Genomic DNA, 16226 nt, shown 5'->3' on the forward strand with positions numbered 1-16226 from the left:
CCGTGATGAACAACTTGTGCAGCTGGAGAGCTGTGTGATGAAACCCGAGCCAGGTTCTTTTTGCTATACTCAGGCAAATGATAAATTGAAACAAACTGAAGTTTTTCAAGGGCCAAGGTAGAGGAATCCTGCCTAAGAGCTGTACTGGGCCCAAAGAAAACTACAGCAAAAATCCACAGGCGAAACTCAGCAAGTCTCTGCATGCAAGGGGCTGCAGAGGCACGAGTGGGAGACTCGAGGGGAGAGAGGACCCTCCCCTCCCCACTGCAGAGAGGGTGGGGGAGCACCACAGTGCCTCAGTACCAGGGCTGTGAATCTTTTCCTTCTTCGTCTCCAAAATGCTCCAAAGTCTCAATGCAGAAAGGGCTGGAGGAAGGACGTTTCATGAATCCCCATTTTTCCACCTTCAGAGGCATAAGGTGCCTCCTGCTCCCCAAAGAAAGGAGGGAAGTGCAGGGTGGCTCTCTGCATGTCACCCTTTTTGGCATCTTGGGGGGCTGCAGGCCACCTCCCTCCCCAGTGCCAGTCAGGTCTTCTTCCAGTGTTGGTGAATTTTAGCTTCTGTGAAAGCCCTGGTTCATCCGAGCTGCTCTGTCCTGCAGAACCTCCTCCTTGGGGGTCACTAACCATTGACATCAGACCCCAATTTCTGTCACCCAGCTGTTCTCCTGAGCTGATCTAACCACTCAGTTGTCCTCTAACACCCATGAACCTCCATTAACGAACCACACCAGTGCCAGGCAAGGTGCAGTCTTGTCCTGGCACTGTGGCTGTCTGTAATTCTCTACACTTTAACAAGCAGATGAGTAGGATTGGACAGCCCACATCACAAAAAAATGCCTTATCACTTTCATGAAACATGAATCATCAATAAAAACCGTATCACTTTGCAGAAACGGCAACAGCTTGTTGCTAGGTTTGGTTCTAAACAGTCTATTTTAGGTCACACCAGGACAGTCTAATGCTGAGAGCAGTAACACCACCAGTGCATCAAATTCCAGATAACACAGTCAGTCATAAAGCCCAGGCTGGAATTTCACCCACAGCCTCAGCTCTAAACTCCAGCAAGTGGAAAATCACCACTGAGCAGCTCCTCATTCCACCAGCTCCAAGCTAAAACATCCCTGCTCCACTGGAGACAGATTTTCAGTGGGAGCTGGATTAAGCTTTATTTGCTTAATAACCAACAACTCATAGGAAGAATCATGGCAGAATAGGGCCCCGTATGAGCTCAGCGTGTGTGTGCCCTCCTGACCCACAACAGCCAAAACCTTAATTTCACTCTCTGACAACAAAGCCTCAAAACTATTCCTTAAATACACAACTTTTGCAGGTGGCTGTGCAAGGAGCCCCTGCCTGCCACGGACGGGGGGCCGCGGCCGTAAAACCTGAAACATGAAGCTGTGCCTGCAGATTAAAAAAGTTTGTAAAACGTGTAAGATGGGATCAGATCTGGTGGAACCTACAGCAGTAGGTTCACTCCTGTAAGTTTATATCACTGACATCGGGCACGTTGTTAAGAGTGTGATACTACTGGTTTTGCTCCCTCTGCAGTGGCACGTACTTGAGTGTAAGGCAAGGAAACAAAACACACACACCAAAACCCACCAAAAACCTATTTCAGCACGCACAGCCAGCTAAAACCTCAGCAAAGTGATCCTGAGTCACTCTGAGCTTTCCATGGATAAACCAAGGGGACTCTTCAGGAGCTGATTTTCTGGGGGGAAAGAGACCTGGAAGCTTAGGACACTCACAGTGCTATGTGGCTGTATCACTGTCAGAACTGTGCAAGCAATAAGCAAAATAAATACAATATTCAGGGATTTTAACTTCAGCAGCTACCAACGTTTCTAAAAATAAAAAATTTAAAAAAAAACGCTGCAATTTGAAGGTGACCGTGGTCTCAGCCTAGAATGTGTGACAGTCCCTGCCATGCCACTGCCATAGTCACTGCTGGATTTGCAACTGCACTTTCATTAACATATATCTTTAAAAATAATGCTTTTGCTGGGCTGACAGCACTGCCAGAAAGCCTAATAGAGCCAATCATTCTGAAGTCATTAAAAAGTTGAGCTAATAGATATTTAATGATAACAGAGAGGAGTCGTCCAAGTTAGCAGAAACTGCTCTAGAATCCTAAACTGACTCTGAGCTGAAAGAACACATTCCAGGGCAAGAACAGTGACAAGACTCTCTGCAGCTCTGCACACACTGTAGTCTCTTTGGGGAAAAGAAAAAAACTGAGTGCCCTGTTTGTGGAATTTCATTATTCATATACACCTTGAATTACATATGTTCAGGGTAGATTGGGTATGACAGGAGATAATAGTAAGACAGCAAAAAGAAATCCTATATCGACCTCATTTGAAATTTTAAAAAAATAAATAAAAAATGCAGCTTTCAAACCCTACTCCAGCTGCAATCAAATGAAACATGAGTTGCATCCAGCGTGCATGTTTTGACTGCATCCCACCATTATCGAGCTGTTCATCTCAGCAAAGCTCATTTATACAGTCATAAGAAAGAGCCCAGGCCTTTTGTAAAGTTGATCCTAAGTGATGAAACCTAACCTCAGCCGTGAGTCAGGGGGTGGGGTGGTATGTCTCTGAAAAAACTTCAAGAGAGAAAAATGACAAAAAATGTTTTTCTTTCCCTCTTTTTGTTGAATACAGCAGGTAGAACACAGCAGAGCAACCAGATTACACACAGCCCTGAGCTCATCTCAATCCTGCCTCGAGCAGTCTGGGAACCATACCTGCCTGTCAGTCAGGCTTGAATTTAGTAGTATAAACTTGTGGGCAGCATGAGGCTGGGAGCGCTGGCAGGATCTTTTACCTTCTCAGGTACAGCCTAATGTTTGCTTGTGAATTTTACAGATGAATTGAAGCAATTAGAGGTGAACAATTGCTGCTGATCGAGTGTCTGTGCCTCGGGAGCGAGCAGCGTCTCTGCAGCAGGGATGCTCCCCGTGCAGCTCTGTGTTCCTGGGGGCAGCAGGAGGAATTGGGGTGTTTCCCACCCTGCACCCAGCCCTGGCTGTGGCTCCAGCTGAGCTGGGGTCTCCTGTACCAGCTGGGCTGCATCGCCTCTGCCCTCCAGCTCCAGCTACAACCACTGACACGCATCCTCAGCTTCACCTTATTTGTATTTTTCCTTTTTATTCCCCTCTTTTTCCTTTTTTCCCCCCCTTTTTTTCCAGCAGCTACCGAGGCCGAGTGACCCCAGGCAGCCCCACAGAGTCTAGATGTGCACACTCAGCCCTGACTTGCATTTGTCACTCCTCGTACACGCACACGTTTGGCCACGTAACGTCCATTTCCCAGTTTGCCTTCCCATTATATTTTATATTACCTCTGGTGAGCTTGTGCCAGAAGACAGCAGAAGGAGGAGCTGTTAGAAAGACTTTCTTGCTTTAAGATTCGAGAGCACATTTTTAGCATTAACTTTTTAGGCTCTGGTCATAAAACGTTGGAGTGCGGGGATGATTTTGTGGGTAAATGTGCAGCGTTTCCAGAGGGCCAAATGAACAACAATCTCTTGCTGACAGCACCCAGATCACAACATGCTACTTGAAAGACAACCAAATCTTAATTTGCAAATCTCAGCAACAAAAAGCTATAAAAATATGGAATTATGAACAGCACGATACTGTGCAAAATAAATAACAAGTCTCCAGTGAATGAAGGGAATTATTGGCAGCAGTACAGCCACCATTACCAAATGTCAGAAATGTAAACACTAAAAAAAGAGAAAGTTAAAAGCGCCATAACTTTCCTTCCAAAAACGTCAAAGCACGGGTGCATGTCTGCATTCAGAGGGACATGCTGATGGTTCAGCCTCGCCTGCACTTTCAGCTGCAGATCCCCAACACCGACCCAGAGACACTGAGCTGCTCTGACCAATGCATGTGATTCCACTTCTGATCTTTCCTACCTACACCAGCTCCTACTCAATGTAAAATATTTGAATTTGCTGTTTCAATTAATCGACGCTGTTTCAATTAATCGACACAGTTTCCTTTTCCTATCACCGTTCCACAAATGCTCTGCACTGAGAGAATTTATTGTTTTTCAGCACGAAGCGTATTTCAACTTGGAAAACGTAACTCGCTTTTACAAATAACCTTTATGGTTTCTTTAGTTAAACCAGCTGCTGTATAAAAAAGAAATTATCTCTTGGTCCGCTGGCTCATTCTATGCTACATGTGCTCGGGGCTGAACTGCAAAAGTTGGAAATTAAAAAGATCTTCTCTCATAGTTTCTGAGAAAGTTATTTAACCCAGTTTTAATCAGCTATCTTGCCTGAGTGAAATACGTAGCACTGGGCTGGAAATAGCAGGCTCCCTCACATTCATTTCCTATACGTAAAGAATTTGATTAGAAAGAATGATTTCTAATTGAAGCTTTGTGTCTGGTTGTGATTCTTCTTTCAATACTGTCAAGGCAATTAAATCAGCTAAAGACAATCTTTAACATTCACCTGATGCAGTTAATTAAGTGGTGAAAAATGAAACGCTGATTAAATGAATCAAATCCTACGTTGCAGGTAGCAAAGTTTAAATTGGAAACAAGAACACAACCAGTTGTTGCTTTGCTGTTTTAGATATTTTAAAGCAGCAAAGCTTCCTCAGCCTAACTTTGCCCATTAAAATATTTCATAATGGGCTGTGTTATCCGCAGACCAAAGCAAACCCTGATTTAGGAAACACCTAATAACTCATCAGCATAATTGAAAACAAAATGCTTTACTGCGTTCTTCCTCTGCCTATCCCAGCCTTTTCTCCAACACACAAGGATAAATAATGTTTCAGCCCAACAAAGAGTGGTTTTAAGTGCAATAAATGAAAAGGAACAGAAAATCACCGAAGACCCTTATTCAGCACGTAAGTACTACGAGTTCCAGCAAAGTGTTTGGCAATACAAAATAATATCCATTCACATGAGCATTCAAATCCAAAGCCCCACACATGCAGCTACATGGGTAACATTATCACTTTTGTGTCCTCCCCTCCACCTTTTCCATTAAATTCATGTTACAGCTTCCGATCAACTCAAGGATTTAACATAGCAATCCAAGTGGACTGCAACAGGAGCCAGAAAATGATCCTAATTCAAATTCAGCAAATAAGGGCTTTGCATCCCTTAGAAAGCAGTCCTGAATTCTATTAGATATAAGAAAAAAAAAATATTTATTAATTGAACAACAATATGGAAAATAGAAAATTAGTATTCTGTATTGCCCATAATCAAAATTATTCCATTCTGCATTTCCCATCTGTACCTTATCTCTTGCCATAACAACAAACAGGCCAAAAGCTGTTGTGAATTGCTGTTGTTTTTTTTTTCCCATTGACACCTAAAGTTCCTTAAAAAAGTAAGTCCAGAAAGTGAACACCACGTACCTGATCACTTATCTGACATGCAACAAGGTTGTGCTGATTGTAGCATCCAGCAAACTTGATATATTTGAGCCAGTTTCCTACATCTGGTTGACTGGCATCTATGCAGAACTTCACATTGCAAAACTCATCCAAGATCTAAAAAGAAGAATAGGAAAGAGTAAATCTTTCTGTCACTGGCTGGGCATTCTAATCAAAACATAAATCACATGTTTCTAGATAAACAAATAGATGATAATAATAATAATAATAGCAATAATAATAATAATAATAATAATAATAATAATAATAATAGTGTGTTTATTCAGAAATATGCTTCCCGGGCAAGTTGTTTTTTTTTTTTTTAAACTGTCAGAATACATACATAATAATAAAAAGACACTATATGTTCTGAAAAATGTCTTGACAATTATTTACACATAATCGAAATGTTGTCTAATTATTGCAATGAAACACTGTTAATTTCAGAGGGACCTGATTTTCTATGCATTCATCAATGACTATGTTTGAAATTACGATTTTAATTAAATAGGAGTGTGACAGGAATATAACAAAAATTATTAAAATAGATGGTGTTGGCTTCATTTAAGGTTTCTGTTTTGTTTCAACATTTACGTTATTTGCAGCACTCATTTAGAATTTTCATATTTGTTACTCTGAAACAAACTTTATCTGGTAGGCAGAGTTATTTATCTTGTTTTAATATTACACTTCCCAAACTGTCCTGTGCAACACTTAAATCCCTCCCCTCAATCAAAGCAAATAACAGAACTCCTTATGTCAAAATAGAAAGAATAAATGAAAAACAATGTAAACACTCATGCAAACCATGGCAGAATTCAATACACACCAATAAATGGTTCCAATTATGCAGACAATAAACAAATATAAAGAGACTGCTCGTGGACAAGCTAAAGAGGATGTTCTATTCTAATATTATGACAAATTACTAATCATTACAGCGGACTGAATATCATTATTCGCAAGCTTTACCATCGGCCTATCCCAAAATTCCCACAGCATCCCAGGGAGCCAACTGATAAATTGTAACAACTTCGTCTTGGCACCGGCAGCAGCCGCCCCGTTTTAACAGGAAAATAAAGGAAACAACCTTAAAAGCCCCAAACGAAAAGCGAAGGGCGCGGGAGGCTGTGCCCCGCTGGGGAGCGCGTGGAGCCGCGGCGGAGCGGCGCTGCCGGTGCGCGATCCCCGGCAGCCGCGGAAGTGCCTGCCCGCTCCCGGCGGGCCCGGGACGCGCACTGCCGGACCCTGAATGCGCCCCGAGGGACGCGCTGGCCCCGCGGGAGCTGCCCCGGTCACCCCCGGGGCCGGGATGGGGATCGGGCCCGGCCGCGGGGTGGGGGGCGCGGTGGGTGCGCGCAGCCCGCGGGGCTGCCGAGCATCGCCCCGCCGCACCCGGCTGTCCCCCACCTCCGAAAAAGAAGGGGGAAAATCTCAACCCCAGCCCCCCAAAGCCCGCGGCACCGAGCGCCCCGCGGCCGCGCCAGGCGATCCCGGTCCCCGCGGGCGCGCACGCTGCTCCCGCCGCCCGCATCTCCGGCTGCTCTTGGGAAGGGGACGTTTAATTTTGCCTTTCGGCGAAATCCCCGAGGATGGGAGGGAGGGGGGCTCACCCCGCACTCCCCGGCGCGGCAGAGGAGGCTCAGCCCGGGCCGGCGGCGCGGCGACACCGACGGGGCAAAGCGGCCCGTCCCGCGGGGCCGTGGCAGCGCCGCCGCCGCGCTCGCCGCTCTTACCTTGTGTCGCCGGGAGCCCGCGGGGGCAGGGAGGGGGGAGAGGGACAAATATCCTTCAGGCAGCTGGAAGCAACATCTCGGCGTTAAATGCGGACGGAGGCCGCGGCCGTCGGGGTCCGGGTCAGCGGCGGGCGCGGCGCGGGGCGCTCCACCATGTGCGGGGGGCGGCGGGGCCCGGGCGGGGGCTGCCGGCCCCGGAGGGCTCAGCGGCGGCGGGGCTCGGCGAGTTCCTGCCGGCTCGCCATCACCGTCCCCTTTCGGCCCTCCTGGTCTTATCGGCTGGCTTTGGGGGAGTGTGTGCGAAGAACGTTATCGGGGAAGGGGGAGGAAGAGGGAAAAAAAAGAAAAACCTACCCAAAACCCACACAAGTCTCTTCAGGGAAAGGAAGGGGGTGAAAAAAAAAAAAGGAAAAAGAAAAACAACAACAACAAACCCCACCGCGCACCGCTCAACAAAACAAACTTCTTTCACTTCTCCGCCGGGGATGGGAGAAAAGTGAGTGCGCGTGGGAGGGCGGACGGGCGGGCGGCTCTCCCCCTCCCCACCCCGCAGCCTGCCCGCGGCGCTGCTTCCCCGCCGCACCCCCGGGCAGCGCCCGGCCCGGCCCGGCCCGGCGCGGCCCTCTCCGCCCCCCCTCCCCGCCCACCCCGTCGGGCCGTGCCCTCCCGCCGCTCCGCTTTCGGGCACTGTCTCTTTAAAGCGGGGCAGCCCCGGCCGCTCCGGCCGCCTTTCCCCCCCTTCTCCCCGGCCCCCCCGTCCGGGGCGGCGGCGGCGGCGCTCCCGGCGCGCTTAAAGCGACAGCGGCCCCGCGGCCGGGGGTCACCGCCAGGTCGCGGAGCAGTGGCCCCGCCGCGGGGGCTCACCGGCAGCCCGCGGGGGCGGCCCCCGGCAGCCCCCCCCGGCCGCATCCCCCGCCCGGGGCCGGCGGAGCGCTGTGCCTCGGGCCCTCGCCGTTCGCCTCTATTTATTCGCCGCCGCCGCTCGCCCCGGTGCCCGCAGCCCGAGCGCCGTCGCGGCCAGCCCGCAGCGGGGGCTGCGGCGAGCGGGAGCCGCGCCGCGCTCGCCCCGACGGCCGCTCCCGGCGCTCCGGGAACCCGAGCGCCGGGCGCGTTCCCCGAGTGTTCCCGTCATCGCGTCACTCTGGTTATTAATAACGATTTTTAATGAAATGCAATTTCTTTTTTTTTCCTCCCCCGGCCAATTTCGCGACGACCCCGTTTGGTGCCGCGGAACTACCGCCCCGTTTGCCGGCGCTTCCTAAACGATTCTATTTTTTTTTTCTTTTTTTTTTTTTTCCCCCTTTATTTCTTTGGTAACGAATCCCATGAATGGAGCGGCGGGAGGCCGGGCTCTACCTGCCGGCGGGGCCGCTCCCGCTCCCTCCCGCGGGGCAGCGCAGCCCCCCGGCACCGCAAACGGACCCGAAATCCAACCGCGCCGCAAAGCCGCCAACGTCCGCAAAGTTTGGAACAGCCCGGGTTCACTACGGCGAGATCCTCGTACATGTGCTTTGGGAAGAGGGCAGGGGAAAAAAAAAAGAGGGCCGAGCTGTATCTTTTATTGCACCATCCAGAAGTGCCACCCACTTTTTTTTTTTTTTTTAAGTGCTGCTATATTTTTCAGACTAAAAGTGAATTTTTCTTCCCTGGGGGGCCAAGAGGGGCCAGGGAAGGAGAGCGGGGGGAGGGCGAGAAGGCGAGTGACAGGAGATGCTGATGGATTCGTCTCAGCGGCCCGTTATCTGTGACATTGACCTGTTAGCTCAGATAATGGCTATTGTCCGAGGGGAGAGAGACGGGGGAGAAAAAAAACCGCACGCAGTGGTGGTAGGTAGGACAGGAAAAAAAAAAAAAAAAAGAAAAAAGAAAAAAAAATCCTTTGTCAATAACCTCAAAAAACCCGGTGGGAGATTCCCAGAGCGCCCGGGCCTGGGAACCGGCGCCCGCCCGGTGTGCGGGGCCGTGGGTTCCTGCCCTCCCTCCGCTCCCCATTGTTGGGGATTTTTCCTTCCTTTTTTTTCGTTTTTCCCCTCTCTCGCTCTCTCCCTCTCTTTTTTTCTTTTTTTTTCTTTTTTTTTTTTTTTTTTTTTTAATTTAGCCATAAATTGGCCCGGCTCGCGCTATGAGCTGTTCTATTTTCTCCCTGTCAGGATGAGGGATTTGCTTTATGATGCATTGTGTATTAAATACAAGTAATCTGGGAAACTGATTGCTCGAGCCCATCGGCCTGATCAGAGCCCCCGATAGGGAGCCGGAGCCCCCCTCCCCTCTCCTCGGCCGTGCCACAAAGGGAGGAAACGCCGGTGGAGAAACAAAAAAACCAAAAAAAACCAAAAGCGGCTCCGGTACCGGCGGAGCGGGGCTGACCGCACCGGGGCTCGGCCAGCCGCTGGGTGGCGCTCGCCGCCGGGACACCGCGGGTCGCTCCCTCAGCGGCAGCTGGGTCGCCGCTCCCCTTTTTTTGGGGGGAAAACCCCTTTTTTTAGTAATTCTCCTCCACGCAGCGCTCCCAGCGGTTCGGCTGTAACCCAGCGCGGCCGGAGGAGAAGGAGGAGGGGGGGAGGAAGGCTCATGCCCCCACCGAGCCGGAGGGGTTCGCGGCTGGGAGGCGCGGGGGTCGGCCTGGCCCCGCCGCCGGTCGGGACCTCCAGCGGCCCGGTCGGGGGATGTGGATCCACACATCAACACACGTCCGTGTGTTTCTGCTTTCGAGCGAAAATCTTTGAAACATCTCTTGCCGCCTTTCCCCTCTCCCGTAGGACTGTTTGGTGGGCGCTTCAAGAGGCCCAAATATTTCCTCAAGGTCCCTTTGGCAATTGTTTATTTAAAACAAGTCGCTCTATTAGTGGAGCAGTCAGGAGTTAGTACTCCAGTCTGCTAGTAATTCCCACCAGGCTGTAAACTGATGCCTCTTTTAAGCCTTTAACTTCATGGTCGTCCCAGAAGTAAAAGTTCTTCTAATGGAGACCCTATGGGCATCGTGCATTCCAGCACATCATTAAAGCAAAGCAAAGCAGCTCGGCCACAGCCAGATGAAATAACGGCACTGTCCACGTTTAATGGGCTTCCTGGGGCCAAACGCTGCCGAGGACAATGGGGGAAAATCAGACAAGTCAGTGGTGATTTTTTAAATACCGTAAATGTTCATATTAGGCTTAATGTTATCCTTTCGTTTGTAGACAAGCCACTTCACAACGGCCTTTTTGAGTGGGGTTTAATGTTAGATATCTCAAGATGACTAAACACAACACTGAGCATCCTGACTAATGCTGCAGCGAGTGTTTGAAACGCTGGGTGAGTGCATTAACGTGGAGAGAGAAAGGAAAAGCAAAGTGAAACAAACATGCAGCAAACAACAGCTTTCTGACATATCCAAATAATCCAGGACAGACATGGGAAACAACGACAAGAACGAAAGGCGACACAATTTCTGCATGTCAATTCCTCCCACCCCGTGTTGTGGATATCAACTTGAAAAAGAAATAAAATCAGGTGAAAACACAAGTGTTGCTGCTGATTTCAGGGGGAAGAGTCGGATAACTTCCAGTCCTCGAGGAAGGAGTGGGGTGGGCATTGCAGTGCCCCCCACGTCGGTGCCCTTGTCCCTGCTGCCCCTCCTGCCCTCACACGCTGCCCAGCTCATCCCTCCCAGCCAAAAGGTGGTTTTCAAGTGAGGGAGAGGTGGAGAAAATTAAAGGTAAAAAAATGTAAATAAGAAATTTCCCTTGGTCTGGAAATGGGCCCAACTGAAAGCATGTTAATCTCCACCTCAGTAATTTGGTTCTCCTGGAGAAGACAGAAGCCCTGCTGCTGTGCCCTGCACTTCATAAATCACGTCTTTATGTGGACAAGGTCAGGGCACCTAACAGCTCAGACATGGGCCTTTGCAGTGGCTCGGAGGGCTCCGGCATGTTTATTCTCTCGCACAGATCTCTGAGGAGCAGTCCAGCACGCTTCTAATTACTTTTGATTATTTTCATTTGCTCGGGTCAGACTGGCTTTGCCGGCACCGCTGGAGGGTGGGTTTCCTCCCCCCAGCCCGACTGTGGGATGCAGGGGGATCAGTGCTCTGCCGTGCCCTGCACCCCCTTCCCCGGGGCAGCGCAGGGCTCCAGGGATCCTTGGGGCTCACCCTGCCTGTGGAGGAGGTCCCCTTTTGGCAGCAAAGCCTGTAACCTCCAGCTGAGTCGGGGACCCCCGTAGCTGCCCTCCCCCCCTGCCACAGCCAGGCAGAGCGGGACATTTAGCAGCGTGAAATGAGGACTATGCAGAAAAACACACACCCCCCACCGAAAATACCGACTGCCTTCAGGGGAAAAAAATAAACGACCCCGTATCCTTGCAAAAAAGTTACAGTGGTGCATGTGCAGGCAGTAAAAAAGTTGAAGGACCCCTGTGATTCCTGTGGGGATGGAACTGTGCTCAGGGAGCTGCAGAACACTCGCAGCCCCAGCTGTGCACAGAGGCAGTGTGTGTAGGTCTGCTCTCCCCAGTTGCTGAGTGATCACGGCACAATCCACCGGGAATGCACGGTGCCTACGCAGGGTGGATACACCGTAGGGACATGTGAGTGTCCCTGGCAGTGTTGGGGTCCAGGTGTGGGTAAAGCCATCCCTGTGCTTCCACAAGCGGTGCTGCACCCCCTCTTATGGTCTGTAACAGCACAATGCTGCTACTGGCAGAAGGCAAACTACCTAAATACTGAGCAGAAAGGCTCTAATTTTTCTCTCCCATTAAAATCTGGGCTCTAAAATAGCATGTTCCTTCATACCCCGATCTGAGCTTGACAGCCCAACCCTGTATTCTCATCCTGGTGTGAGTAATCCGAGCAGTCTTGCTGCCCTCGTATCCTGGACCCAAGAGTGCCAGCATATCCAGCACATCCCAAGGGTGAGGGTGGGTGTGGTATCATCGCAGTTGATGGTACCCCCCATGCAGGGGCTGCCAGGTGTTCTCTGGCAGACCCTGAGCAGTGCCACTGGGTTTTGAGCCTGAATCTTTTTGGATATTGGGCATTACTGCAAACCAGGAGAAGAGAGATCACACCAAATTTACCTGCTCCATCAATGAGGAGGATGAAAAATGGGTCAGTGGTATCTGGGTGTCTGGGTGATTTTACTCCTATCTTGGGGAGGAAATCCTGCAGACACCCTTCCTCGTGGCAGAACAAGATGTTTGCCTTACTGCAAACAATCCATGGCACTCACAGCACACCCCTAAATTTGATGCTGAGGGTGCTACTCGTCCACCCCCCTGCTGTGAGCAAACTCCTTGCAATGCTTTCCTCCTCCAAACCTTTCCCTGGTTTTCCCTGCCAAGGCACATGCTGTGGCGCCAGATGCTGAGGACTATTGCTGTTTTCCTTTGGAGCATTCATTACTTCCATTACAGAAGAGTCTGGAAGCCTCCAAATCCAGCCTGGGCCATTTTCACACTCGAGGTTACTGTACCCACAGCGTGAGACAGTCCCTGCCGGATGAGTCTGGCACGAGTTTGGCTACAGTAAAAGTCTGGGGAGGAATGCACATTAGCCAGCTTGTCTTAGCACCTGCAAGAGCCAAGGCAAGGCAAGGCAAGGCTGACTGATGTGGGTGTTGGCCTCCTGTCCACCCAGAAGCTGTGTTTTCCTGTGCTTCACCTTTCTCATGTTTTGAAAGGAAGCCAAAAATTCTAGAGAATCTGGGAAATGCACTTCATGATGCCCTTATTCTGCATTTCCCTGTGTGCTGGGCAGCCTGGAAGGCTCTTTTCTTTCTTAACCACCCAAAGGGTAAAAGACCATAAGCATGGTCCTCCAAATCCTACCAAAATGACCAAAAAAGCCCCTGTTTGGGGGTGGGGGGGGCAGTTCATCACTCTCATTCATCCTTGTTGAAATACAACTGAATAAATCCCTCAGGTTTGTACCCACTCCTGCTTCCCACAATTTGCTTGTCTGGAGATGGAGCAGTGGGACCCATGAAGCCAACAGAGGCTCAACTTGATGTGCCCAGAGGTTCCCACCTGATGTAGCTGCTGCTTTTCTGCCTGAAAACAGAGCTTTTTGCAGATGCTGCCCTAAAAATGGAAGATCCCTAAGAAATGCTCCCTGAGAAGGCATCAGATCCAGGAGGTAGGAAGCACAATGTAAGGACTTTGCAGACTTCCTTTGTATGTGCATAAGAATTCAATAAGGTTCCATTAACCTTCCATTCCTTCCAATTTTTTGATTTTCAAGCAATCTCATTTGACAGATAAACTGAGGGCCTGCATTGGAAGACTTCTTCCAGCCCCATGCAAAGAGGTTGTGTGGCAGCAAGTCCTGCGGTGTCATTTGGGTTTAGACATTATCCATGATCTGAAAACAGAATTTGCCAGCCAAAAGGACGGAGAAGAAAATATGGAAGCAGGAAAAATGCCAGGCCAAAAGAGACTGAAGGGGTTAAACAACAGAACTTTACACAACAAGAATTAATGTGATGCATAACAGGTAATTCTATTTTAATAATCAATTTTAGGAGTGACTGGCTATTTTCAAAGCATTCCTGTTGTAGCCAAAGTTTTAACTAGGCGTGCGAGAGTGGGCATAAACACCTGTGGACTTTATAAGAGTAAGAAGCAATTTATCACCCAATAAAAAGTCAAACACTCATGTTAAAATTTTCAGGTTTGCATTTGCTGTTTTAAATGTCACATGTGTGGATGGTTCTAGGAGAGGTTCAGAAGTGGATACACATCCTACACACAGAAACACACGTGCATACAACCAACACAGCCAGCTTTACAGCAGGGAAGAAAACCTGCCTGAAAGCACCAATGTTACACTTTCATCCCTTCTATGTTTTGTATTAAACCCATTATGATCATCGACCGGAGTTGTCTAAAACCTGAACTAAATGGGCATTAAGTCAGTTGCCATATGAAATTACTGCCATTCGATTTTCAGATAAACCACAAAACTTGATGAACTAACATTGTTCCAGCTGAATTAACTCATCATCCCAGGGAAGAGAAGGCTGTGGAGGAAAGCGAGGGCTCTGATAGCAATGATTAATCCTCCTCCTATTGCAAGGCACTTGCCTACAAGTAGAGAGGTGCCCTGCTAAAGGCAGGCTGACGATCCACAGTGCGTCCAAAACATTGCTGCCCTGCCAAGCCCTGACAGTAGTGTTAAACATTATTTACATGGGGATAGGAGAGGGAGAATTTTTTGTTATAAGCTTGTTATAAAACTATAAATACGTTAAAATCTCTATCAGCAGTTCAAGTCATGCTTGGTAGATAAATCCGAGGACTGAAATTCAGGAATGTTAATTTATTCAGCTGGTGGAGGAACATGCAAAGTTGATCCTTATCCTGTATTCAGGCAAATCTCCCTGGGATTAAGCCATAAAATATTTGGGCCACGGTGCCCTGTGAGTGGCTCAGGCTCCCCACCACAGGCAGGCAGAGCCCTTCGTGTCCCCCACCCTGGCTGTGCAAACCAGGGTCCTGAGCAGTAAATGCTTAACTGGCCCTGTGCGTGCACAGCAGCCCACCTGGGCGTGCAGGGGAAGTGCTGCTCCACATAAATTAGTCACACATGGGCAAAGGTGCCTGATGCATTTGGAAAAATCTTACCCTGAGAGCTACCTGGTTTGCTCTAAAAAGATTTTGCTCATCGGGAAAATTCAGGACAGGGAGCGGGGAGAATATATTTGATGCAGGTGTCCAAATAAACCTGTCCTATAACCCATGGATCACAATGGGTTATTAATGAAATAGCTGTGAACATCAGCGTATCCTTGTGGCAGATTTCTTTCATAAATGAGTTGAACATTTTCCAATTTCAGGAAAGTGCTGCTACCTATAAACTTGGAGATTAAGGGCTTTTTCCCCTAAGACTCAGATCCCTCGGGGCACTTGTGTTCTGGCATGCATCCCTTATTTGCCGAAGAAATTTCAAACTTGGTAATTTAGCACCATACTGATAAAACAAAGAGGGGACAGAAAAAAAAGAAAAATCAGTTGGGCATGCATGCAAAGGAGGAGGGAGGTGAGTGGTACAGCTTCAGGCATTTTTTTTCCTGGGGCTTTTTTATCCACAAGTCATACTGCAGATTTTGTGTGAGATTCATAGAGAAAACATTCCCAAGATACAACATATAAGATGCATATCAATCCACAAACTGAGTTTTGCAAATGCAAAATGACCTGCAGAATTTGAAGGAGCATGAAGGCTGGTTTATAACCATTTTTTCATATAACTTATTTAAGCCTAAGATGTTGGGCTAAATTTGCCACCAGCAGAATTATGAGTATTAGTATTATTAGCATTACAGCAGCACCTAGAGGCCCCAGAAGAAACTGGGACCCTTTGTGGGTAGAAAAATAATAAACATGAGACTCTGTCCTGAAAAACTTACAGTTGGCATGGATGGGATAAAAAGTGTGCCAGATGGGAAGATTACCATTTTATTTTCACAGATGGAATATGGAGTTCTGCTCATGGAGAAAATCAGTGACAGATTCTCATGCAATATTTTCACATAACATTCATTCACTGAGAGTTGCTTTTTATTCCTTTTCTTTGACTGCGATGAACAGAAACTCCTCTGCCTGCTTGTGCTTACAGCTTCTCATGGATAAATAGTGGAAGTCTGCTTGGTCACTGCCAGTTAAAACAGGTCTGCATGCTTTAATATGGCTCATCTGTAGCAGAAATTCTACTTTATCTGCCTTTTTTTAGCTAGGAAAATATTTTAGCTTTGGAAAGGAGCAGTTGATGCTTTGGAACAGATCTTTAAACATAAGCACATTGTGCTGATTGGTGCCATAAATGAAAGCTCCTCCTATAGAAGCAGTTTTGGGCAGGATACGTCAAACTCTGCCTTTGACTTTTGTGGCAGAAATGTGAAACGGAGTTCATGATGTCAAGTCTTGTTGCTAGGAGTCCCCCAGCAATCATGCAAGTGCTGAGCATAAGATGGATCACGATCCCCACCAGGCAGAGGGGGAGAGACTGCCCCAAGCACTCCACTGTGTGCTCCTAAAGCTCACTGAGTGGCTGCAAAAAGCAGCAGGGAATGGGCATGTGCTCAGGATAAAGTTGC

The 16226-nt window shown here is 48.6% G+C and overlaps 1 protein-coding gene and 1 long non-coding RNA gene across 7 annotated transcripts in view; one reads left to right on the top strand and one right to left on the bottom strand.

Moving 5' to 3' along the window:
- Positions 1 to 16226, bottom strand: part of MECOM (MDS1 and EVI1 complex locus) — a 325384-nt gene that overhangs the window by 39858 nt on the left and 269300 nt on the right. For 5 of the 6 annotated variants that reach the window (XM_085068979.1, XM_085068978.1, XM_085068980.1 and 2 more), the window contains one exon: positions 5402 to 5536. In XM_085068979.1, the coding sequence (XP_084925105.1) occupies positions 5402 to 5536 (135 nt within the window). Of the gene's footprint in view, positions 1 to 5401; positions 5537 to 7155; positions 7460 to 16226 lie in introns of those variants that run through there. The other variant, XM_085068982.1, reaches the window with a different exon arrangement.
- Positions 9315 to 10659, top strand: LOC146433080 (uncharacterized). Its single transcript, XR_014853983.1, has 2 exons — positions 9315 to 9958; positions 10335 to 10659. It is a non-coding gene; the product is annotated as an uncharacterized LOC146433080 (long non-coding RNA).

This window comes from Lichenostomus cassidix, chromosome 9, assembly GCF_008360975.1.
Source record: "Lichenostomus cassidix isolate B80296 chromosome 9, HeHo_3.0, whole genome shotgun sequence".
Classification (NCBI taxonomy): domain Eukaryota; kingdom Metazoa; phylum Chordata; class Aves; order Passeriformes; family Meliphagidae; genus Lichenostomus; species Lichenostomus cassidix.